Source organism: Sebastes fasciatus, chromosome 17, assembly GCF_043250625.1.
Source record: "Sebastes fasciatus isolate fSebFas1 chromosome 17, fSebFas1.pri, whole genome shotgun sequence".
NCBI classification, from domain to species: Eukaryota; Metazoa; Chordata; class Actinopteri; order Perciformes; family Sebastidae; genus Sebastes; species Sebastes fasciatus.
Window position 1 is genome coordinate 1,812,070 of NC_133811.1, and position 27,081 is coordinate 1,839,150.

The 27,081-nt window shown below is 41.9% G+C and overlaps 1 protein-coding gene across 1 annotated transcript in view; it reads right to left on the minus strand.

Moving 5' to 3' along the window:
- Window positions 1-238: 238 nt before the first annotated feature.
- LOC141754572 (uncharacterized) overlaps window positions 239-27,081 on the minus strand; it is a 99,486-nt gene continuing 72,643 nt past the window's right edge. Inside the window, exons 4-16 of the mRNA XM_074613715.1 lie at window positions 22,802-22,858; window positions 19,864-20,133; window positions 17,585-17,872; window positions 17,281-17,395; window positions 16,951-17,042; window positions 13,021-13,269; window positions 12,790-12,931; window positions 11,522-11,670; window positions 9,674-9,871; window positions 9,505-9,553; window positions 8,747-8,888; window positions 5,992-6,065; window positions 239-1,359 (exon numbers count right to left, since the gene is read on the minus strand). Coding sequence (XP_074469816.1) covers window positions 974-1,359; window positions 5,992-6,065; window positions 8,747-8,888; window positions 9,505-9,553; window positions 9,674-9,871; window positions 11,522-11,670; window positions 12,790-12,931; window positions 13,021-13,269; window positions 16,951-17,042; window positions 17,281-17,395; window positions 17,585-17,872; window positions 19,864-20,133; window positions 22,802-22,858 — 2,211 coding nt within the window. The 3' untranslated portion in view covers window positions 239-973. The remainder of the gene's footprint in view (window positions 1,360-5,991; window positions 6,066-8,746; window positions 8,889-9,504; window positions 9,554-9,673; window positions 9,872-11,521; window positions 11,671-12,789; window positions 12,932-13,020; window positions 13,270-16,950; window positions 17,043-17,280; window positions 17,396-17,584; window positions 17,873-19,863; window positions 20,134-22,801; window positions 22,859-27,081) is intronic.

Consider the following 27,081-nt stretch of genomic DNA (forward strand, 5'->3'; position numbering starts at 1 on the left):
AAGCTATTTGATACTACTGTGTGTATGGGTTGGCATCTTACCTGATGTTCTAGTAGTTCTAGTAGTAAACCCCACCCGTCTGTCACTCCAGGCTGGTTAAAACAAACACTGTCTGTTCTAATGTAAGGTATGTTGACCACTGTAAAGCTGTAAATAGAGAGGTAGGTAGATATCCTGCATGTGGGATCAGCTGTAAAACATTAAACTTACGCATTTGGCAAAAAATACAAAACAATAGAAAAATAGATGTTTTATAAAACTGAAAATGAGAATAAAGGAAATCCTGAGTGAAATGAAAAATGCTTGGTATGAAGTAGAATGAAGTGAACCTGGACAGATCAGGATGCAAAAGTCTTTTTGAACTAAAGCTTTTCTCTCCGTTTGTTGTTTTTTTTTGTTGTCATTTTTGGTTTTCAGTTTTTGGTATTTGGAGATTTTGGTTTTCATCTTTGTAAGTGTGTGTTTCTCTTCTAGCATCTTTTCTTTTCTTTTTTTAAAATTTGGTTGCAACCACATGACCTTCCGAGCTTGTTGAACAAGTCTTTTCTTCTTGCCTCCCATTTCTCACACACAGGTTGGCTTCTCATCCCTGCCCTCAGCGAGTTTATATTTTCTCCAGCCGATGAAAAGCGTGCTGTTCGTTTCCCGATGCCGAGCAAAAACACTCCTCAGTGCCACCTCTCCAGCTGTGGATCATTATTTGGTTTCAGATTCCCCCCTTCCGTTCGGCAGTTCTCTCTATCCTCTCCATCCTCCCTCTCTTCGCTTCCTCCCCTCATCTGTCTGTGTATATTTTTGGCTTCAGAAGACTTCAGTGGGGAGACGGAGAAAGAGAGAGACAAAATGAGAGATGGATCAGACAGAGAGATGGCTTTGGTTGAAAGGCGAGGTTGTAAATTTAGATTTTTAAAGCTCCTTTAACTTCCTCCTCCTCGCCGTCCTCTGATAGGATGCTTTGGTCGTCAGTCAGGAATCACTCGGCCATGGCCCCTCCCATGGGCGGCGGCGAGGCTTCGCTGAAGGAACAGAAAGAGGCGGGACTTGAACAAGGAGACGCGGACTCCTCGGGGCACGAGGTCATGCTCATGAGGTCGCTGGCGCCAGGGGGCGGAGACTGGGAAAAGGAGAGCCTCGGGCCGCACACCACACCGCCGCCACCGCTGCTGACCAGTCCCATGGCAGGTGAGGAGGCTGTCGCCATGGAGCAGGTCACCATGGGGAGGAGGGTGGGCCGGTTGAGGAAGAGAGATTGGCGGAGAGAGGGAGGTACAGCGTGACCCCCAGGTCCACCCAGGAGCATGTGAGCCGCTCCACCCTCCAGGCTGGAGATAGGCAGCTGACCGCTGCTGGCTGCCAGGGCTGGTCGCGATGGAAGAGAGGAAGACGAGGGGAAGAGTGATGGAGGAAGAACAAGTAGAGGGGAGATGGAAAGAGAGATAAGACAGGAGGGGGGAGGAGGGAAAGAGAAGAAAGACAAAAAGATGCAAGAAACTCAGGAGAAAGCAGAGAGAGGACGTGAATACAAGGTGACAAAGGATGAAGAGAGGTAAAAAAAAAAGGAGGAAGGGAGAAGAGTGAAAAGAAGAGCAGGATGGTGAAGGATATAGAGAGCAGAGACAGGAGAAAGGACAGAAGAAGAGGTGAAGGGAAAGATGGAGAGAGGAGAAGAGGAGGATGTAGAACATAGAAGAAAACAGGAAGTCAGTGAACAGATCAGACACATCAGTAACTACAGATAGAGATGATGAGGGACTATAACAAATATACATTGTCTTATCTATAGAACAGAAATAAATGATTGATAGGCAGGCGTAAAGGATTAAAGGGTCGGTTCACCCAACTCACAACACAACTATTCTCAAACAAATTTCAGTGGTAAAAAGTAATTCCTTTCAAAACTGTTGACAACTTGTTGTGGTTGTTAACTAACTAACTAAGGACAGTAATCCTGTTAATGGCTTTTTGAAATATTTCAATGCTGTGAGTGCTACGGATGAAAATTCATACAATATCACTGTATTGAGGCAGACGTCCGGCAGATAAAACCAAACTATCTGCATGGATAGATACCACAAGAGGGAAGTAAGAAAAGATGTTGTGTTTTGGAATTTGGGTGAATTGAACCTTTACACATGAATATGTTTCTATTTACATTTGGAGGTGATGAAGACTCAACTCTCTGATCCAAGCAGACAAACGATCAGCCAAAGGATGAAGATGTAGATGGTTGTTTACTACACATGCACACAACCAGCACACTAGTCCACGTGATGACGAAATGGATTGAGGCGGATGTTTGTGAAAGTGTGAAAATGAACTTCTGTCTCATCCTGTTGACCGTCTGCACACAAATCCAAGTACAGCCAGGTCAAAAATTAAATCAAATCAACAGGGCTGTCACAGTTAACGCCATAATAACGTGTTAACGCAAATCCGTTTTATTGCCACTCATTTCTGTAATGCATTAAAGCAATCGATATTTATTATTTGGCTGTGAGTGAAGGTATCATATGAAACCAGTAAACCTGATGAATCCATCGGTACCAACCATGTCATACTAGCTGGTCATGAAGGAGGTTAAATAACGCTCCAAACTTACACTAAATGTTGGCGAGGAAAAACTGTCATGTCCATTTTCAAAGGGGTCCCTTGACCTCTGACCTCCAGATATGTGAATGTAAATGCGTTCTATGGGTACCCACGAGTCTCCCCTTTACAGACATGCCCACTTTATGATAATCACATGCAGTTTGGGGCAAGTCATAGTCAAGTCAGCACACTAACACACTGACAGCTGTTGTTGTCTGTTGGGCTGCAGTTTACCATGTTATGATTGGAGCATATTGTTTTATGCTAAATGCAGTACCTGTGAGGGTTTCTGGACAATATCTGTCATTGTTTTGTGTTGTTAATTGATTTACAATAATTAATATATACATGCATTTGCATAAAGCAGCATATTTGTCCATTCCCATGTTGATAAGAGGATTAAATACTTGACAAATCTCCCTTTAAGGTACATTTTAAACAGATTAAAAATGTGCTATTAATTGCGTTTCAAATATTTGAATCAATTGACATCTCTAAAAAATAGCTGACAAAATTAAGAGAGAAACACTTTGACTAAAAGTTGACTAAAAGTAATGAATTTCCGGCAACTGAAACGTTTTCAGTTGTCTTTGACTAAAACTATGAAGGATAAAAATGACTAAAATGTGACTAAAACTAATAAACATTGTCGTCTTAAGCCTGAGACTAAATCTAAAATAGCTGCCAAAATTAACATTTGCAGACTGCTCATAAAAAACACCTAGTGACCTGAAGAGGTTCATTTACAGACGTAGGCAAAGTTGTTGGTAACGTTCCGTTAAAGAGAGAAAAACCCACAATGGTCACTGAAATAACTTGAAACTGACAAAAGTAATAATAAATAAAAATTTACTGAAAATGAACTAATGAAAATCAGATATTGTTTTTGAATTGTGGTTCAACAGAATCATTTTAAAAAACAAACTAATGAAACTGGCCAGGACAAAAATGATGGTACCCCTAGAAAAGATGTAAAATAATGTGACCATAGGGACATATTAAACTAAGGTGTGTCCTGTAATCAGCATCACAGGTATCTTCAAACTTGTAATCAGTCAGTCTGCCTATTTAAAGGGTGAAAAGTAGTCACTGTGCTGTTTGGCATCATGGTGTGTACCACACTGAACATGGACCACAGAAAGCTAAGGAGAGAGTTGTCTCAGGAGATCAGAAAGAACATTATAGACCTTCATGTTAAAGGTAAAGGCTATAAGACCATCTCCAAGCAGCCTGATGTTCCTGTGACTACAGCTGCACATATTATTCAGAAGTTTAAGGTCCATGGGACTGTAGCCTACCTCCCTGGACGTGGCTGCAAGGGGAAAATTGATGACATATTGAAGAGACGGATAATACGAATGGGAACCAAAGAGCCCAGAACAACTTCCAAAGAGATTAGAGGTGAACTCCAAGGTCAAGGTACATCAGTGTCAGATCGCACCATCCGTCACTGTTTGAGCCAAAGTGGACTTAATGGAAGACGACCCAGGAGGACACCAAATCATAAAAAAGCGAGACTGGAATTTTCCAAAATGCATATTGACAAGCCACAAAGCTTCTGGGAGAATGTCCTTTGGACAGATGAGACAAAACTGGAGCTTTTTGGCAAGTCACATCAGCTCTATGTTCACAGACGCAAAAATGAAGCATCCAAAGAAAAGAACACTGTACCTAATGTGAAACATGGAGGAGGCTCGGTTATGTTATGGGGCTGCTTTGTTGCATCTGGCACAGGGTGTCTTGAATCTGTGCAGGGTGCAATGAAATCTCAAGACTATCAAGGCATTCTGGAGCGAAATGTGCTGCCCAGTGTCAGAAAGCTTGGTCTCAGTTGCAGGTCATGGGTCCTCAAACAGGATAATGACCCAAAACACAGCTAAAAACACCCAAGAATGGCTAAGAACAAAACATTGGACTATTCTGAAGTGGCCTTCTATGAGCCCTGATCTAAATCCTATTGAACATCTGTGGAAGGAGCTGAAACATGCAGTCTGGAGAAGGCACCCTTCAAACCTGAGACAGCTGGAGCAGTTTGCTCACGAGGAGTGGGCCAACATACCTGTCAACAGGTGCATAAGTCTCATTGAGAGTTACAGAAATCACTTGATTGCAGTGATTGCCTCAAAAGGTTGTGCAACAAAATATTAAGTTAATGTTACCATCATTTTTGTCTAGGCCAGTTTCATTAGTTTGTTTTTTTAAATGATTCTGCTGAACCATAATTCAAAAACAATATCTGATTTTCATTAGTTCATTTTCAGTGAATTTTTATTTATTATTACTTTTGTCAGTTTCAAGTTATTTCAGTGACCATTGTGGGTTTTTCTCTCTTCAACGGAACGTTACCAACAACTTTGCCTACGTCTGTATAAGACAATTTTCAAGGCATCATTATGTCAGATGACGCGCTGTGGTGACCCCTAACGGGAGCAACCGATCGAAGAGGAGGATTACATTATATTGCAATGAGAAATAAAACCCCAACACTGAAAGGAATCTGCAGAATTACTGCAGCAAACATGGCAGAATAAGCCGTGTATCAGTCAGAGCTCTGCTCTAACACAGTGACACCTGCTGACTTTTGAATTCTGGTGTAATAGTCAACACTTTTATCCATTACAGCATGGTGAGTGTAAACATTCATAGCGTGCGTGGGCCCAGAGGGATTCAAACCAGAAATCCTTTTCACGTCAACACTTCATTTCAACCCCAACCTCTTTTCAGCGAGGCTCCTCTTTCTTCTTTCCTTCAGCCTATAACTCTATCAGAGCCGGCAGTGCCAGAGCTGCAGTTTCCATAACAGGCTGTATCCTTCTCATCAACACTTGGCCTGGAGGGGGCCGGCTCTGAATGACGCCGAACGGAGCGGGAGAGAAGGGGAAGGTCTGAATCGGCGCTATAGGGAGATGGATCACATGAGGGATTCAAAGCTGAGCTTATTTGTGATGCTTAATTGATTTGGCAGCAGATCGCCTCTTTGAAAAAGGGGAATTTTGAGTGGAAACTAGTTATTTAGCCAACAGGCCTAGATATTGAGAGGGAGGGGATTGTGCCTGTTCAACTGTTTACTGTAAGCTGACTTGGCCTCCTAAGCTTTGCCATAAGGGGCTCTTGTCACTTTGTGATAATAGCAGGCTATTGTATGAGAATCAAATTGAATCTTTCACCATACTGAACGATTCAAAAAGTTTGTGCTGAGGAGGAGGAGTGTGCGCCGGGCTGCTGCCGTCTGAGGCTGCAAGGAAATTCATTTTGGACAGAATGGATGGAGGGTGAAATGGGAAGAGGTCTTTAGAAAAGGAGACTCATGAAGACTCGCTGGGCTGGAGGCGGCATGCACTGACACACACACACACACACACACACATACACACACACACACACACACATGCACACACACACCTTGCATGGTAGCCAGGGGGTTGCTGCCAATGAGGCCCGGGTTCATCCCTGTGCTTAGTCCCATCATTGTGTTCCTGAAATGTGGATGGACCGCAAATTCACACACACACACACACACACACACACACACACACACACACACACACACACACACGCACACACGCACACACACACATGCGCAAAAATTCACACATGTAGAGAAACAGTTGGCAGGTTAAAGCTTCAGTAGGCAGTATATGTTTGGCATCATTGGGCAAAAATCCCATAATAACCTTTCAGCATATTGTAATTCAAGTGTTCTGAGAGAAAACTAGACTTCTTCTCCTCCTCATGGCTCTGTTTTCAGACTTTAGAACATCTAGCCCGTGACGGGAGACTTTGACCAATCACAGGTAATTTCAGAGAGAGAGAGCGTTCCTATTGGCTGTGCTCCGGCTGGTGGGCGGTGCTTGGTATTTCCTAAACTTGGCCTCAACATGGCTGCCGAGTCACAAACTTTCTCATTTTACAGCTAAACCGTGCACTACAAGATGATTCTGAGAACATCTGAGGAGAGAAATAGACATTAGAGTAACTGAATATTGATCAATATTTGATCAGCTCTGTGAATGATTGACTTGTGGCTCTCATAGACGAAAGCTGGGCAGCAGACTCCAGATCAGATCTGACTGATTGTTTTCCTCCGGTCTGTGGAATCTTGCAGATGCCGTTAGGAGCACCGGAGGACACAGAGGAACATGATTTTTTTCAGATTACCGGTCTCATGCACTACTGACAGGATATAGTAACTGTTTTATAGAAATACCTTTTTTTATCATTCAGTATGTGCTCCACTTCTACCCACTGCAGCTTTAAGGGATATAAAGCCAACGTACTGATCAGTGATCTGAAGGCTTCCAACTCTTGTCTTGTTTTTGATGGTGTAGTTGAGACACCCGCAGCTTCTCCTATTTTTGTGTAGCATCTGACATTTTCTCTGTGTCAAAACTGCACTCCTTAGCTTGTACATGCGTCTCTATAGTCTCTTTCTCACATGCAACGCAACCCTGAAATGATCTAGTCGTGACCCAGAGGAGCTGTATTTTAGAACGCAAATGTCCGAATCAGTTGGACTGGATGTTAAACAGACTTTACACAGACACCTGAGTCTGTGTGATGTCCAATTGAACCCGTCACTGTCTGGAGCATAGATATATAGATTCCGCATTTGCCTTTAGATCGTACACCAACGTCGCAACCATATTGGGGAGGTCAGCACTGGCTGTTAAACACATACGAGTGAACGGGGGAGCTGCAGTTTACATTTCTCAACCAGTTTCAAAGAGTCATTTTTATATTCAAGCGTTTATAATCTTCGTGGATTACTGCTGGAGTACTGCTGGAGATCTGTTTTTACCAACGAAAATGTTTAACCGGAGAGACGACAAGATTCCAGAACTTCTGCCGAAATCAGTGGACAAATTCAAGAACATCAAGAGACTCGGTGTAATCCTGCCTCCTCCATGCTCTACCTAGCCGCCACCCCTCGCCTGAACCAAACAGAGTATTTCCAGTAGGTGAGAATACGTCCCACCATGTGCTGCATGTGTGAGCCGGGAAACACCAGACAATGTTTCATATGACAAAACGGCTCGTGTGTGTGAACATACAGAATTGCAGTGGAACCTGTGTGGCAGCAGTCTGACGAGCCTCAGGCAGCAGAATGCACAGATCTCTGTGGAGCATTCAGCTACGTACTGTATGTATCAGGTGGTATCAAGTTTCATTTCATCGAGTGTTGACGGCTTCACTCATTCAAAAACAACTCAAACACTCCCAAATGTATGAAAAAAAACTCTAAAAGATATAATCATAGATGTAATTAAATCAAATAGCAAACCTGTAAAAGTATCGTAGCCATATTTGTGATTTCATACAGAAGAGTAAATGAGACTCTCTTTTATTTTGAAAGAAAACGTGTTTCTCTCTTTTATCTAAGTTTTTATTATTAACTCAACTGTACAATACTTTATGCAATTATTCAACTGTGCAATACTGTCATTAATACTGTATTTATACTGTGCACTTCAAGAAATATTCTTATTTAATTCTTATTTATACCATTCTCGCATTTATATTTAACACACTTAATAGCTCCCACTTCTCAGCTTCTTGTATTGATTTGCACTGTGGTTATAGGATATACAGTACATTGCACGTCTTAATGCAAAGATGTTACATATTTCATATTTCTTATATTCTCATTTCTTATTTTTAAATTTGTTACTTACTTATATTTCTTTACATGTGTTTATATTTTAGCATTATGTACATCATTTACATGTTACATTCTCCTTTATTTCTATTTTTTATTATTTTATTTCTTACATTTCTTTATGTTTATATAAGAGCAACTGTTCCCCCGGGGATCAATAAAGTATTTCTGATTTCTGATCTGGGGCTGCAACTAATGATTATTTTTATTATTAATTATTCAGTTGATTTTTTTTGTTACAGATTTATTGATTTATTTTACAAAACTTGGATTTATAAAATGTCAAATTTCTGGCTCCAACAGTTCAGAAAATAAATATTTTAATTTCTTAATACAATTTTACAAGATTCTCCCATTTGAGATGTGGAAACTGAAAAATATTGGATTGTTTTGCTTTTGCCTTATACGATAAGTATATTGTTTTGGACCTTGGATGAAAACTGCACTCACTGCACATAAGATAACTATCTTTCTTTTTTTTAAATTTACATAAACACTCACCCGGTGTTGAGCCCAAGGGCCACGAGGCTGGAAGTGGCGGGGCTAGCCGTGCTGTGAGGAGGCGGGGTCACAGAAGAAGAGGTGGAGCCTACTGCAGCTGAGCTGACGGGAGTCATGGGGCAGGATGCTGAAGAGCTGGCGGCTGAGGGGAAGAGAAGAAGAGAGATATTGATGCCATGTAGTGGGTTAGCTGTCACTGCGCGGACGGCGTTATTACTAAATAAACACTTGGACGACACAGTTCTTCATCAACAGTCAGGATCCTGAGCTTTTGGAGCGTCTTCTTTAACTCCAGGTTGGAGAGAGAAGTTTGCGACTGGAAAGTATTAGCCTCGGCTCAACGGGCCAATAAATTTCCAGCTGTGTTTGTTACCTGTCAGGCCATCTGTCATATCTGTGAAACCTGGGATAGCTCACGCTGTAGCCAAGGTCTATAAATCATAAGGACAAGTCGTGACTCATGGAGGTAAACAACTCAAGATGGGACCAGTGCTTCCATGTTGTCGTCGACAAAACATCATTGTTTTCTATTTCAATCTTCCTCTCACAGAAATCATTTTTTGAAAGTGATGATTCTTCAGTGTTTCATCAAACCAGCGAAACAGAAATATCCACTTCTTCCAAATAACGTCAGGGCCAGTTTAATCTTGCTGTGGCCGACCTTAGGGTTCCAAAAACAGAATTGGGAAGCGCTGCTCTAACCTTTAATAATTCATTGACGAGACTCTACACGGGCACAAACAGTAATTACAGCTCACCTGTTGTGCTGAGACAGGTGGTGACCTGGGACAGACCCTGACTCGATATCTGGAGAGGGAGAAGAGAGAAATCAGGAAATACTTCCATCCATCTGTGAGACAAATATCAGGCCAACTTACACCAAAAAAGTGGTAAAGTAGGTGTTAGTGGATGTATGGTGGACCGTACCATGTGCGGGCTGTAGCAGGAGGCTTTGTGTGTCACAACAGGCGGGGTCTGGCTAGGCAGGGGAGGGGTAGTGCTGCTGGAGGGGTTGATGCGTTTCTCTTTCTGCCTGCGGTTGCAGAACCAAACGCGGATCACCTCCTTCTCCATATTGAGCTGATCTGCCATGAGCAGGATCTCCTCCGAGGTAGGCTTCTGGTTCTGAGGAGGAAAACATCAGACTGATGAGTAAATACACAGATGAGGATACTGAAAACAATGTAGAACTTCTGTCAGAACACGAGTGACTCTACCGGTTTAAATGCATACCCTCAACTGATTTGTCTTCAACAATGTTCTGGTGTCAAAATAAAAAAAATAATTTCTCTCTGAAATGTTTATATGCATGACTGTTACCTGGAACAAAGTATTTCTACACTGTGGTATTGCTACTTTTATTGGAGTAAAAGATCTGAATACTTTTTCCACCTCTGATATCTTAAAGGCACCATAAGTAGGATTTTCCTATAAAACACTGACTACATTTACATACAGTATACAACATATTCAGTTCTTTGCCCGTATTCCAGAAAAGACAATATTATATGGCTAATGAAAATGAATATTCCACTAATATTCCTGTTTACATGCAGCTGAGCATACTGTGATATTTGCGGGTATCCAAAAACCTGTTGATATCCAAGTCTTTCATAATGTTTAAAAGTATGTGTGTTTCTCCTTCTGACCTGAATAGTGGGCTTTGCAGGGCGGGGGGGCCGACTTTGAATGTTAGGTTTACAAACCGCAACCGACAAATCCTCCTCATTCTGCCTTTAATGCTGTTGTTATGGTACCTTATGTCTCGTTATGGCACTTAAATTCACTTTGTTTTGAGAGCGCCTAGAGTCTTGCTCGAAAATTCAAATTTGTTTTCATTATCACATTTATTATTTCCATAAAATGAAAGCTAAGACTCAGTTCCTGCACCATACAATAAATACCATACCTTTCAAATGTCAGTTAGAAATTAAAGAGATTAGGGCTGTCAAAGTTAACGTGATAATAACGCGTTAATGAATTAACGCAATTCGATCTTTCGGAGGTTGTAGCGAGCTTAAGAGGTTTTAGAGCTAGAGTAAAGATATTTGCATCGTATGAAACTAAATCTAAGGAATCCATCGGTACCAACCATGTCGTACTAGCTTGTCAGGAAGGAGGCTAAATATCACTACGAAGTTACACTAAATTTTGGGGCAGAAAAACTGTCATGGCCATATTCAAAGGGGTCCATTGACCTCTGACCTCCAGATATGTGAATGTAAATGGGTTCTATGGGTACCCATGAGTCTCCCCTTTACAGACATGCCCACTTTATGATAATCACATGCAGTTTGGGGCAAGTCATAGTCAAGTCAGCACACTGACACACTGACAGCTGTTGTTGCCTGTTGGGCTGCAGTTTGCCATGTTATGATTGGAGCATATTGTTTTATGCTAAATGCAGTACCTGTGAGGGTTTCTGGAAAATATCTGTCATTGTTTTGTGTTGTTAATTGATTTCCAATAATAAATATATACACACATTTGCATAAAGCAGCATATTTGTCCACTCCCATGTTGATAAGAGGATTAAATACTTGACAAATCTAACTTTAAGGTTCATTTTGTATAGACAAAAAATGTGTGATTAATTTGCGATTAATCGCAATTAACTATGGACAATCATCCGGTTAATCATGATTAAATATTTTAATCGGTTGACAGCCCTAATTGAGATATGAATTTGAGAGATATCATTTTGTGGATGTGTCTCCCTGTGCAGACTGACAGACACAGTCTCCTGTATACTTGGTAAATAAGACTCTCTCCTACCATGTGGAAGTTGCGCTCTAAGGCCACTCGCACATTGGTCTCGATGCTGGTGCGTTTCTTCCTGCGTCGGCCGGACAGACCCTCGATGCCCAGCATGGGGGAGGAGAGAGAAGATGGGCTGGGCAGCATGCTGTCTATTGCCATGGTTTCTGTAGGAGAGAGAGAGAGACACACAGAGAGAGATAGAGAGAGAGGGAGAGAGAGAGAGAGAGAGAGAGAGAGAGAGAGAGAGAGAGTAGAGAAAGAAATAATTAAAAACGAGAAATGAAGACATGCACAGAAAGCACAGAAAGAAGCACGCAATGAAGACAAGAATGGTAAAAAAGGAAAAGGAAAAGAACCATCACAGATTTTTAGCACAGAACTCATATGGTGAAAACAAAATAAAAGAAATTGAACAAGCTAATCATATCATAATCATAACTAAATAGATGAAGTTCTTCATAAATGTCTGTGTTAAAGTTCAAAATACCATATTATCAAATAAATTAAACAACTCTAATTCTTTAAAGAAAGAGACATTGAGAGTATTCCGTTAACAATATTTCCAGCAAAAATGACAGTTTATTAGGGCCATTTTTGGTAAAAAAAAAAGTACAGCCGGGGGAGGAGGGTAGTATTCTGAGGGAAGTGAACCGATGTGGTTCATTGACAAAAAACACTGTATTTCCAAGTTTTTTTCTGCCAAATTTATGACTTTATAATCTCAGAGAATATTCAAGGTTATTTCTCGTAAATGTGTGAGTTTCTTCACATAAATTTACCACTTCAATCTCAGAGAATATCCAAGTTTTCTTCTTGTGTATTTACGACTTTATAATCTTAGAGGATAGTCAAGTTTGTTTCTTGTAAATTTGTGACTTTAATCTCAGAAAGTATTCAAGGTTACTTCTCGTAAATGTGTCACTCTAGCACTAGAGTATTTTCTCATAAATGTACCACTTTAATCTCAGAGAATATCCACATTTTTTTTCGTAAATTTATCACTTTAATCTTGGAAATTGTGAGCTTTTTTTCACGGAATATTACCCCCCTCCTAACCTTCTTAACCTACAATGGCCCTATTACGCTGTCGTACTTTCATCTATCCAGGCGATTTCTTTAAGCGCTTGGTTAAGTTCAGTTCAGGTAATTTCTAAAACTTTAAAGTCATGCAAAATGAATGCCTGCAGGGATAAACTCTGCTGTCTCTCTGTTCTTTATGACAGACCAGTGTGTGCAGTCAATCAGGTTACAGGTACCTGCTCTGATAAGTTTGGGATGTTTACCTGCATCATTCAGCCACTTCTCAAGCAGCGGCTTCAGCTTGCACATGTTCTTAAAGCTCAGGTTGAGAGCTTCAAATCGGGAGATGGTGGTCTGGCTGAAGTCGTTGCCATACAGTTTGCCCATAGCCACGCCGACGTCTCCCTGACCGAGACACATAAACAATGTCAGAAACAGAGCTGAGACTCACACACACTCCACTCTTCCACCTTCCTCTTATCTCCGTCTGTTACCTGGGTGAATCCCAGCTTGATGCGTCGTTGTTTGAAGGTGCGGGCAAACTGCTCCAGCTCCTCCAGGTCGCTGGGCTCTTCCCCCATGTGACCCCCGTGACCTCCAGGAGTCAAGCCGGACGTCAACGAGGAAGGCATGACACTGCTAGACGCTGAGGTGGCTCCTACGACGCCAACGCCGCTGCTGCCGGTGGCAACTATAGAGCCGCCGCTGCTTCCACTGACCACAACATCGCTGCTCTTCTCCCTCTGTAATATCAGCAAGATGTAAACAAGAAATGAAACGAATCCTAAACCCAGCAGGTGTTGGTTTCATGGCCCATTCACCTTTATCTAATGACTTTTTTCTTAACTGATGGTATTATTGTAATTATTTTATCTTGTTTTATATTGTGTATTTTGGATTTTATTTACTTTTATTGTTTATTTTCTTATTGTAAATATAATGTAATATATATACATATATAAATATAATATGTAATATTGTAATATTGTAATAATAACAATAATAGTATTATTATTACTACTACATTTTACAAAGCTGTAAAGGCAATGAAAAACATTCTATAAAATAAATGTGTTTTCACTTTCCAGGAATTGAAATAAACTGGTTAGTGAATACATCAGCTGGGAAACGTGCCTAAAAATATATATATATAATTTGACCCTGGGTGCATTGACAAATTATACAGATTTTCCAGGAATCATGCACACAAAAAAACATGCCCACCTTTTATTCTAAACAGGAGAAAAATCCTATGAATGTAATATTTGAAGACAGAGTTTAACCTGAGCCTGCCACTAGGCCAGCTAACAACGAGACGACACACGCGACACGTCAAAGCAGGAATTTGACCCGGCGAGCTTCGGGAGTATCAACTAATTGAGCAGACATCATGCGTGATATCTGCTTCTACATGCCTCATTCACATTCATCGTCTCTGTGCATAAAATACATGAGCAAGCAGGGAGCGTCCGCCGTCGTGTTTGACATGACTTCATCACGGCTTAATGAAAAATCCATAACGGCTCTGGGATATGTGAGGATGCATTCATGCATTATGTTACAGAAGATAAAGGCTGAGGACACAGTGTGAGCTGTGTGGATATATCATCAAGATTCAAGATGGAATATATTTAGTATTAAGCGGATACCCCGTGCTCTGGCAGATGGTGCAGCAGAGATCAGCTATTTGTTTAAACTATAAAGGGACTTGTGTCTCCTGAAGCAGACCACAACAATCAAGTGTGTTGTGCATTCTGCAGGTGGTTTACAGCAGATGACGGTTGATAGTGGTGAATGTCAGTCTGACAAATGGATGGGTATCGAAACTCGGTACTAAATGAGCCCCGGGCAGTTTTTTTCAAGACCGTGGTATCGATAAGCTCCGACGTTCTGCTGTCGGTAATGGAGCAATTAAGAAAATGACTTTCCTAATTATTTAGACTACATGAACGTCATCTTGCACCTTTGATCTCACCAACTCTGTTTCTAATTTGTAATAAGATTAAAGCAGCAGTAGGCGAGATTGGAGCAAATATGATTAAAAAATGTTATTTTTCTAAAACGGTTTCTATATCCTGACAGTAATGCATGACACAAGTAATCTGAAAAAAATCATGTTCCTCTGTGTCCTCCGGTGCTCCTAACAGCATCTGCAAGATTTCACAGACTGGAGAAAAACAAGCAGTCAGAGCTGATCTGGAGTCTGCCGTCCAGCTGCCATGAGCAGCTGTCAATCACTCGCGAACTTCGACCAAACGGTCAAACCAGGCAGCTCTGATCAAATATGAATCAATATTCTGTTACGTTAATGCCTATTTCTCTCCTCAGATGTTCTCAGAATCATCTTGTAGTGCACGGATTAGCTGTAAAATGAGAAAGTTTATGACTCGGCAGCCATGTTGAGATCTGTCGAGGAAATACCAAGCACCGCCCACCAGCCGGAACACAGCCAATAGGAACGCTCTCTCTCTGAAATGACCTGTGATTGGCCAAAGTCTCTCATCATGGGGCTAGATTTTTCTGAAGACTAAATGTGTCTAATGTGTCTGAAAACAGAGCCATGAGGAGGAGCAGAAGTCTAGTTTCCTCTCAGAACACTTGAATTACAATATGCTGAAAGGTTATTATGGAATCTTTGCCCAATGATGCCAACAAAAATGTCAGCCTACTGAGGCTTTAAAACATGGTCAAGAGAGTGATCTCTCTCTCAGCCTGTCATCTGTGAGCGTCTCTCTCCACACACACAGACACAGAGACCGGAGATCCTGCTCTTAGCGACAATGGCGGAGAGAACAAAACGGTCCAAAGTGCTTTGCTTGTCAGGGCAGAAACATGAGCAATCTGTCAAAACATCTGGCCAAAGTGCATCAGATACATGTGGAGAAATGCTCCGTTTTCCACAGACTAGCTTGTTCATTCCTCGTTGCCCCATCCACCTCAGCTATGTTATGCTAGCAGCCTAGATCCCACACGGAGTTAACTACGTTACACAAACATGGCTTAATGATTCAAAGTAACCATTAGCCAGTTACAGCTATATTTAGCTCTAGCCTAAATATAGGTGTGTTCATAAATACCCCCTAAAATGATCAGAGCATCATCTGAACTGTTGTTGAGAAATTCACAGTTGCAGTTTCAGAGCGCTCCGAGCGTCCTCAAACAGCACACTCAACTTTCTGTGTTTAAGTTACAGCTCCAATGAACCGACCCACTCCTCGCTCTACTACTGTTGGTCCAAGCCAAAGACAAGCCCAAAGCCCCTTCATGACAGCAGCTAGTGGGAGGATGACTGAGGAGAGGGTGAATGAGTGTCCCCTAGCTGTGACCCAGTTCATAGTGAAAGGCCCTCACCACTTTACAACAGTGGAGTCCAAGTCTGTCAGTATATACTGTATAGAGTTGTATTCATTTGGTAGGATAGAGTAGTATAAAAGGGACTTATGTTAAACCCCTCACTCCACAATACCATGTACAATCAAGAAACAATACTGTTGTAGTTGCTACTCAAATGTTAAATTATACTGTATACAGTATATATGAAAAAATAAAGCAATGTTAATTCTGTTATTAATTTGTCATATTAATGCGTGTATAATGTTGTATATATTATTCGCGTGGTGTGCGAAAGCTCCGCAAGTTGTTGCGGTGCTCTGTCATGCACCTCCAACTACGAGTGCTGCCCTTTTCATTTCAACATGGACGCCTTCGAGGGAAGACTGGCCGAGCAGGTTGGCCTGTACAGACGTCTCTACAACTGTTCATTGAGAGAGCACAGGGACAGTCAGATGTCATTAAAGACTTCTAAAGAAACAGGCAACACACTGGGGAAAGAAGACGCTTTCTGCTGCAGGCCGTGAAAGAATCTGTGAAATCGTTTTGTAAAAGCTAAAAAAGGTCTCATAGAAAGAGAGGCGACCCGAGGGGAACCACCGAGAGACGGAAAGTCATTTTGACTTGGAAGTAAGCGACGGTAATAATTACACTACACAAATGCGATGCATCACTTCTTTACTTCTTTCTTATTCACAGAATATTTTGTTTGCACACCTCCTGGCGTTTCGGAGCATATTGCAACAAACAACACGCTGAGCATGAACGCCTCTGTGCATGCTCGTAGTGTGCGTGCCATCTACAGAGGCCCACGACATGGTGTCTCGCGCCAGTATAAACAAAGCTTAAGAGTACCCATAAAGTGCCGGATGGATAAGCAGTATTGGTAAGAGTAGTAGTACCGTTAACATCTTAACGATACCCATCCCTCGTCTGACAGACGCCCTGTGGTGCAGAGATTCAGCAGCTATTCAAATGGCATGAAAATAACAAGTCCCACTTGTCGTGTAGTTACGTTCTGTAGTTTCCAAAGGTGTCTTTTTCTCTCTTTCTTCCCTCCCACTCCATATCTGTCACACAAAGACATTCTCTACCTGTGCTTGGAGTCCCAGGCGAGGTGGAGTTGTCAGTAGTCCCCCTGGGCTTTGCTGAGGTAGCTGGATCAGATTTGGTGTCGAGAGCAAACCTGTGAAAGGAAGAGCAACCGATTAACAAACCGGTCAACCAAATCATTACATGAGTTAACCAGTGAAGCAATCAGACCGGTAAGGAACAGAACAAGAGTGATTTATGACCCTTAAATGATGTGTGCTTTACTTTTGATTAAAAACTTCTGTTTTGGATTCTTCGGAGTAACTCTTCTGTGCTTGCCAGTGTGTGTTTCATTGCAATTATGAAAAGTGAAGAGCAGAAGTTGACCTCACCCTGCTGCGATTGCTGTGCCTGTGCTGGCTGAGACAGGAGGAACTGGGCTGGAGACTGGAGAGGATGACCCGGCATCAGAACCAGCTGCTGGAGCTGCAACAGCTGCTGGATGTCCTGCAACAAAGACACAGACATGTTTCACTTTACAGCACAAATACACTGGGCTTAAAGCTAACAGAAGTCAATTTGAAGATTTGAAAAACACTAACATGCTTTACTTCATGTGTTCCAATAAGTTGTTAACTATGGCGGTGATTCAGTAAAAAGGTACATCCTGTTCATTAAATCATTGGCTGCTCATACCTGGGCGGTAAGCTGGATTGGCTGCGACAGGGCCAGCTGCGGTGGAGGCGGGACATGGACAGTTTGTTCCTGTTTGGTTTGCTGTTGCTGCTGGGATTGTGATTGGCTCTGCTGCTGCTGCTGGTTGGCTTGTTGCTGCGCGGCAGCGTGGGCGGCGTGGGCGGCGTGGGCGGCGTGAGCGGCGTGGGCGGCGTGGGCGGCGTTGGACTGCTGAACGGCGGCCGCCAGGAGCTGGGCCTGAGCCTGTTGGAGGAGCAGCTGCTGCTGGGCCGGGAGGAGAGCGGCAAGCTGGGGGGGAGAGCAGGAGGAGGAGGAGGGATGGGGCGATGGCAATGAGGCGAGAAAGAAACGAGGACATCGACGGCAAATGAGATGAAAATGTAAAGATGCAGAAAGGGGATGAAAAGGAGAGGTGAAGGACGGGTCGAGGTATGACAACAAAAGGACGAGAGAACCATCACATAAAGGAAGAATGAAATGAAGACGAAAGTGGAGACATAAAGAAAGTCAGGAGAGAGAAGAAAGAGCGGTGTCAGCTACACATTCCAGGAGTAGAGGTGTAGGAGAATCTGTTAGCGGACAGTAAAAGCATGCCAGAGCAGGACAAGCAAGAAAAGCCATCCACTTAACTTAGACAACATTTAGCTTAGGTATTTCTCTTCCTACTCTACATGTGCACGTGTTTTCTTGTCCTTCAGGGCAGTTATGTACTTCTACTGAATATTTTCCTGTGTGCTAGTGCATGACAGTTACCACGATATTACTCTGAACTTCAAATGAAGAACTAAATAAAGGGACATTCACTCAAATGAATGTTTGGAGCTGCTTATTATATTCATAGAGCCTTTAACTATTGAGTTTGGTTCATTTTAATAGGTGAGAGCAATGCTAAAGTTCAGACTAACTGAAATGACAACAAATGCTTTAGATTAGGGCGGTCAAAGTTAACGCGATAACAACATGTTCACGCAAATTTGTTTTAACGGCGCAAATTTCTTTAACGCATTAACACAACTTGTGATTTTTAATTAACCTCTTAAAAATCCGACGGGCCGCCAATCTTTCCGAGTTTATAGCGGGCTCAGAATGAAGGTACTGGCATCATATGAAACTAGAAAAACCTGTTGAATCCATCGGTACCAACCATGTCACACTAGCTTGTTGTGAAGGAGGTTAAATAACTCTCCAAACTTATGCTAAATTTTGGCGAGGAAAAACTGGCGTGACCATTTTCAAAGGGATCCCTTGACCTCTGACCTCCAGATCAGTGAATGAAAATGGGTTTTATGGGTACCCACGAGTCTCCCCTTTATAGACATGCCCACTTTATGATAATCACATGCAGTTTGGGGCAAGTCATAGTCAAGTCAGCACACTGACACACTGACAGCTGTTGTTGTCTGTTGGGCTGCAGTTTGCCATGTTATGATTGGAGCATATTGTTTTATGCTAAATGCAGTACCTGTGAGGGTTTCTGGATCAATATCTGTCATTGATTTGTGTTGTTAATTGATTTCCAATAATAAATATATACATACATTTACATAAAGCAGCATATTTGTCCACTCCCATGTTGATAAGAGTATTAAATACTTGACTAATCTCCGTTTAAGGTACATTTTGAACAGATAAAAAATGTGTGATTTATTTGCGATTAATGGCAATTAAATATTTTAAATGATTGAGAGCCCTACTTTAGATTTTAGAGACAGATGTGGACATCTTGTAGCCAGCAGTTGGTCATTTTTAAAATCCTAGAGCAGAAAAATTACTTTAACGAATATCAAATAGCTGATGATTATTTTTCTGTTGATTGACTGCTCATTGCAGCTCTAACTGTCTGTCAAATAAACAATGTGGCTAAATGCAACTTTGGCTTAAAGTCGTGATTTACTTGTAATTGAGTCAAGTTAACAGAAATTTGTTTTTCACTTTAGATCAGATGACAGAAAGAACCTTATGATGACACTCAATGTTTAAAAGATCAAATACTTCTGGATTGTAGATTACAGCTCCATGTTTTATGTAAATGTTCTGTATAAACTGTGCTCAGTAGCAGTTTTCATGTGAAGTTCAGAAAAGCATCATTGATACACAGAAAAAATGAACCGAGGAGAACTGTCCAGCTTTGAAATCCATTAGACAATTACCATGTCGGCCAAGAAGGGGGTCAAATCTTTCCACGTAAACACAGTTTAAATGTGTTTGTGTGTGTGTGTGTGTGTGTGTCTATGTGTGTGTGTGTGTGTGTGTGTGTGTGTGTGTATGTGTTGTCTCACCCCTGCCAGCTGACTGCCAGCCAGCATCAGCTGTGTGTGGTGGTGCTGCTGCTGCTGCTGCTGCTGTTGCTGCTGCTGCTGCTGCTGTTGCTGCTGCTGTTGCTGCTGTTGCTGCTGTTGCTGCTGCTGCTGCTGCTGCTGCTGTTGCTGCTGTTGTTGCTGCTGCTGCTGCTGCTGCTGCTGTTGTTGTAGGGAGGGAGGTGCAGAAGGAGCAGGAGGAGCAGGAGGGACGGTGCTGTGGGACATCTCAGAGCTCTCCTCGCTCTTTCCCTAAAGTAGATCACAAAGGCACATTTTCTGTTAGCAACGTCTACTACTGACAACCTGACTGGTGCAGCCAAAGGTTGTCTAATCTCATGTAAACTCTAATGATTCAGATTCTGCACAAGATCAAACTGCTGTTAAACACAACAAGAATATTACAGACATTCAACTCTAGATGGCCAAGTTTCAAAATCACGGGGTTAACCGTGAAACTTTTTTTTTACAGTCCAAGTAAATAGAAAATAACAAATAAATAAGTGCACAAATCCTCTTGAAATCCTGCAAGTCTGACCCCAAAAATGATTCATCTTATAAATGAGAGGAGGACCAGAAGCACAAGGTGAGCAGGGTCTGAAATTAACTTTTTCACTTCCTGCCACTGACGGCAGACAAGTATTTTTTTTTGTCTGCCACTCAGAAATTTTATCTGCGACTTTTGACATCTCTGCGCTAAATGAAGCAATAACATTTTAGATCTGATGTCATTCAATGTTTGATATATTTTACACAAAAAACATTATATACGCGGTAAATTACAGTGTTCAAATTACACCGTGGAGGGAGGGTACTGTACACAGTACTGTACTGTACACAGTACCATACTGTACTTTGTTGTTGTCGTCTATAGTGGTTATTTCCATAAAAACACACAATTCAAATGATTTTGATTATTTAAATATTTGCTTTGATTAAAAACAATCTTGGCAAACTGCTTAGAGCTAGTGTTATGAAGTTAAACAGGTCATAATCCTCTCTCTAATATCTATTTGATATTGATGTGAAAACATCTCCTTCAAACAAATGGATTTATTCAGGTTTATCGCCAAAAAACTTAATTTTACCAGATTACATTTGAACACATCATGATAACAATGTAATTTACCTTCACCCAATAGTCCTTTTTCCTGAGCAGACTTTGAACACCTCATAATAATAACTAAATGGCACCTCCATTAACATTAGTAGCTCCGCTGTTTATCCAATCAGGAGTGTGCTGCTAACGGCTGCTAACAGCTAACGTTACTAACTCTCCTCCTCCTGATTTAAACACGGGTTTGTTGTTCACGGTGTCTCTTTATCAGGGAAAAATAGGATACGTCCCCTCATGTTAAGTAGCGCCACGTTATTTAGGGCTTTTTTTTCTTTCCACTGTGTCTCTGGTCCCAAACAAACTGAAACATCATACAGCGTGCGTATGCGTCACTGTGCAGCATAACTGTCCAAAAGCATCAATAAGAAGAATCTATAGTCACGGAGGCATGAGACGCCAAGAAAGCGGAAAACTACGGTTCTCTATTCCCATCACTAGCGTTTTCCCTGTTTGCCAAAGTGGCAGATGTCCCGATGATTTCACCCGCCACTGCCAACAATTTACCCGCATTTGGCGAGTGGCGGGTGCTAATTTCAGACCCTGCTTGTGAGCATAAATGGCTGCATTTCAAGTCACTGTGAGAAAATGTCAATCAACTTGTGCACACACACACACACACACACACACACACACACACACACACACACACACACACACACACACACACACACACACACACACACACACACATACACACACACACACACACAGTGATCACAGCTAGTTTAACACATCATTTTTGGGACCATTTTGCACCTGCAAACTTCAGACTTCATTTCCGCTATATGTCTGCCTTCCCTCTGCATTTTGCTTTCTCACACACACAGTACAGACTGATGCAATATTTAACAACAGAGACCCGACTTTCAGCAGCTGCATAATTATGATTATAATTATAATTATGAGTGCTGCAAAGCTAAAGTGCTAACCAGTTTTGAACCCCATCTCATAAAGCCAGGGAACAGGTTCCTCAGAATGTAGAAGCGTTAGAAGACAAACCAGATTGTGCAGGTGAAAAGAAAAAAAAGACAAAGTCAAGTTGGTTTGACTTTGTGTGCTTGAGCCTCCATCTACTGCTGCTTCACAGGTTGAAGTGTTAGTCCGTCACCTGTCCAGAAGGTCGAGTCAATCCTCCTCGTTTTCACGTTGTCAGGAGCGTTCTAAAGCTGCTGACCTCTGACCTCTAGCTGTCAGTACCTGTCATTACCCATCCATCACCGCTGCACTGTGCTGCATCTTTACCTGTCTATCACTCACTGCCACCTCATTCACATCCTTTAGGCTTCCAACACATCTTCATGGACAACATTTCCAAACCTTCCCCTGACTTTTCAAGGACCCATAATAAAATGTCCATGACCATTCACTACCTATAAGCACACTGTATAGAATACTTTACTCCAAATGGTAATTAGAGTATGGAAATTAAACAGCAACCTTTTTCAATCTCTAATAGTTATGTTCATATTCACACAAATATTTCAAACTACAGGCACAGACAACAGATTGTCCTTAAAGAAGAAGTTTATAAGAAAATGAAGAACCGTGCGCGATAGTCAACAAAAGGTATTGTTGCATATTAGAGCTACGTTACATCAACAGCTGCAGTGTTTTTTGGGTGAATGGATATAGAAATAATGACTGGGCTCTTGATAGCGTGTATACACACACACACACATAAAGGTTTGACTGATACAGATTTTTGGTATTGAAGCTGCTGACAGCCAATATTTATGAGAGGTTATGAGCTGGGATTGACCAAAACAACACGCACACACACGCAGCATGTCAGATGTGGCTCACCTTGCTGCCAGCCGGTGTGGGAGAGACGCTGAAGGGGCTTGTTTTCATCGGCTGGACCTGCAGCAGCACATACAAGTAATACAAATATAATCATCTGCTGACAGATTCAGATGAAGAGCGGCCCTGTAATCTGTGTCAACATGCTCCCAAGTGAATCACAGTTACAGTTACTGTCAGACTACAGTGGACTGTGGAGATGGGGGGGGGGATGGGTATTCAAACATCATAAGTGGAGATCCATGTGAAACCAAAATAGCTGTTGAGACACATGACGTTCCCAAAGATTCTGTCAAGAAAAAAACCTGTTAATTTGCTCAATATGAAAGAAGTTTCCCCAAAACACTGCTACTGTACGGGAGGAGATCCATCACATAACACTGCTACTGTATGAGGAGCTCTATCACATAACACTGCTACTGTATGAGAGGAGATCCATCACATAACACTGCTACTGTATGAGAGGAGATCCATCACATAACACTGCTACTGTATGAGAGGAGCTCTATCACATAACACTGCTACTGTATGGACTTGGACTTATATAGCGCTTTTCTAGTCTTCCGACCACTCAAAGCGCTTTACACTACATGTCAGTATTCACCCATTCACACACACATTCATACACTGATGGCAGAGGCTACTAAGGTGCCAACTTTGCCCATCAGGATTTAATCTAAATACTCATTCACACACCGATGGCTATGCCTCCGGGAGCAATTTGGGGTTAAGTGTCTTGCTCAAGGACACATCGACATGTGACCCGGAGCAGCCGGGGATCGAACCACCGACCTTCCGATTGGTGGACAACCTGCTCTACCCTCTGAGCCACAGCCGCCCTACTGTATGAGAGGAGCTCTATCACATAACACTGCTACTGTACAGGAGGAGATCCATCACATAATACTGCTACTGTATGAGAGGAGATCTATCACATAACACTGCTACTGTATGAGAGGAGCTCTATCACATAACACTGCTACTGTATGAGGAGCTCTATCACATAACACTGCTACTGTATGAGAGGAGCTCTATCACATAACACTGCTACTGTATGAGAGGAGCTCTATCACATAACACTGCTACTGTATGAGGAGCTCTATCACATAACACTGCTACTGTATGAGAGGAGCTCTATCACATAACACTGTTACTGTATGAGGAGCTCTATCACATAACACTGTTACTGTATGAGGAGATCCATCACATAACACTGCTACTGTATGAGGAGCTCTATCACATAACAATGCTACTGTATGAGGAGCTCTATCACATAACAATGCTACTGTATGAGGAGCTCTATCACATAACAATGCTACTATATGAGGAGCTCTATCACATAACACTGTTACTGTATGAGGAGCTCTATCACATAACACTGCTACTGTATGAGGAGCTCTATCACATAACACTGCTACTGTATGAGGAGCTCTATCACATAACACTGCTACTGTATGAGAGGAGCTCTATCACATAACACTGTTACTGTATGAGGAGCTCTATCACATAACACTGCTACTGTATGAGAGGAGCTCTATCACATAACACTGCTACTGTATGAGGAGCTCTATCACATAACACTGCTACTGTATGAAAGGAGCTCTATCACATAACACTGTTACTGTATGAGGAGATCCATCACATAACACTGCTACTGTATGAGGAGCTCTATCACGTAACACTGCTACTGTATGAGAGGAGCTCTATCACATAACACTGTTACTGTATGAGGAGCTCTATCACATAACACTGCTACTGTATGAGAGGAGCTCTATCACATAACACTGCTACTGTATGAGGAGCTCTATCACATAACACTGCTACTGTATGAAAGGAGCTCTATCACATAACACTGTTACTGTATGAGGAGATCCATCACATAACACTGCTACTGTATGAGGAGCTCTATCACGTAACAATGCTACTGTATGAGGAGCTCTAACACATAACAATGCTACTGTATGAGGAGCTCTATCACATAACACTGCTAATGTATGAGGAGCTCTATCACATAACAATGCTACTGTATGAGGAGCTCTATCACATAACACTGCTACTGTATGAGAGGAGCTCTATCACATAACACTGCTACTGTATGAGGAGCTCTATCACATAACACTGCTACTGTATGAGGAGCTCTATCACATAACACTGCTACTGTATGAGGAGCTCTATCACATAACACTGCTACTGTATGAGGAGCTCTATCACATAACACTGCTACTGTATGAGAGGAGCTCTATCACATAACACTGTTACTGTATGAGGAGCTCTATCACATAACACTGCTACTGTATGAGAGGAGCTCTATCACATAACACTGCTACTGTATGAGGAGCTATATCACATAACACTGCTACTGTATGAGGAGCTCTATCACATAACACTGCTACTGTATGAGAGGAGCTCTATCACATAACACTGCTACTGTATGAGGAGCTCTATCACATAACACTGCTACTGTATGAGGAGCTCTATCACATAACACTGCTACTGTATGAGGAGCTCTATCACATAACACTGCTACTGTATGAGAGGAGCTCTATCACATAACACTGTTACTGTATGAGGAGCTCTATCACATAACACTGCTACTGTATGAGAGGAGATCCATCACATAACACTGCTACTGTATGAGAGGAGATCCATCACATAACACTGCTACTGTATGAGAGGAGATCCATCACATAACACTGCTACTGTATGAGAGGAGCTCTATCACATAACACTGCTACTGTATGAGGAGCTATATCACATAACACTGCTACTGTATGAGGAGCTCTATCACATAACACTGCTACTGTATGAGAGGAGCTCTATCACATAACACTGCTACTGTATGAGGAGCTCTATCACATAACACTGCTACTGTATGAGGAGCTCTATCACATAACACTGCTACTGTATGAGGAGCTCTATCACATAACACTGCTACTGTATGAGAGGAGCTCTATCACATAACACTGTTACTGTATGAGGAGCTCTATCACATAACACTGCTACTGTATGAGAGGAGCTCTATCACATAACACTGCTACTGTATGAGGAGCTCTATCACATAACACTGCTACTGTATGAAAGGAGCTCTATCACATAACACTGTTACTGTATGAGGAGATCCATCACATAACACTGCTACTGTATGAGGAGCTCTATCACGTAACAATGCTACTGTATGAGGAGCTCTAACACATAACAATGCTACTGTATGAGGAGCTCTATCACATAACACTGCTACTGTATGAGGAGCTCTATCACATAACACTGCTACTGTATGAGAGGAGCTCTATCACATAACACTGTTACTGTACGAGGAGCTCTATCACATAACACTGCTACTGTATGAGAGGAGCTCTATCACATAACACTGCTACTGTACGAGGAGCTCTATCACATAACACTGCTACTGTATGAAAGGAGCTCTATCACATAACACTGTTACTGTATGAGGAGATCCATCACATAACACTGCTACTGTATGAGGAGCTCTATCACGTAACAATGCTACTGTATGAGGAGCTTTATCACATAACAATGCTACTGTATGAGAGGAGCTCTATCACATAACACTGTTACTGTATGAGGAGCTCTATCACATAACACTGCTACTGTATGAGGAGCTCTATCACATAACAATGCTACTGTATGAGGAGCTCTATCACATAACACTGCTACTGTATGAGGAGCTCTATCACATAACACTGCTACTGTATGAGAGGAGCTCTATCACATAACACTGCTACTGTATGAGAGGAGCTCTATCACATAACACTGCTACTGTATGAGAGGAGCTCTATCACATAACACTGTTACTGTATGAGAGGAGCTCTATCACATAACACTGTTACTGTATGAGGAGCTCTATCACATAACACTGCTACTGTATGAGAGGAGCTCTATCACATAACACTGTTACTGTATGAGGAGATCCATCACATAACACTGCTACTGTATGAGGAGCTCTATCACATAACAATGCTACTGTATGAGGAGCTCTATCACATAACAATGCTACTGTATGAGGAGCTCTATCACATAACACTGCTACTGTATGAGGAGCTCTATCACATAACAATGCTACTGTATGAGAGGAGCTCTATCACATAACACTGTTACTGTATGAGGAGCTCTATCACATAACACTGCTACTGTATGAGGAGCTCTATCACATAACAATGCTACTGTATGAGGAGCTCTATCACATAACACTGCTACTGTATGAGGAGCTCTATCACATAACACTGCTACTGTATGAGGAGCTCTATCACATAACACTGCTACTG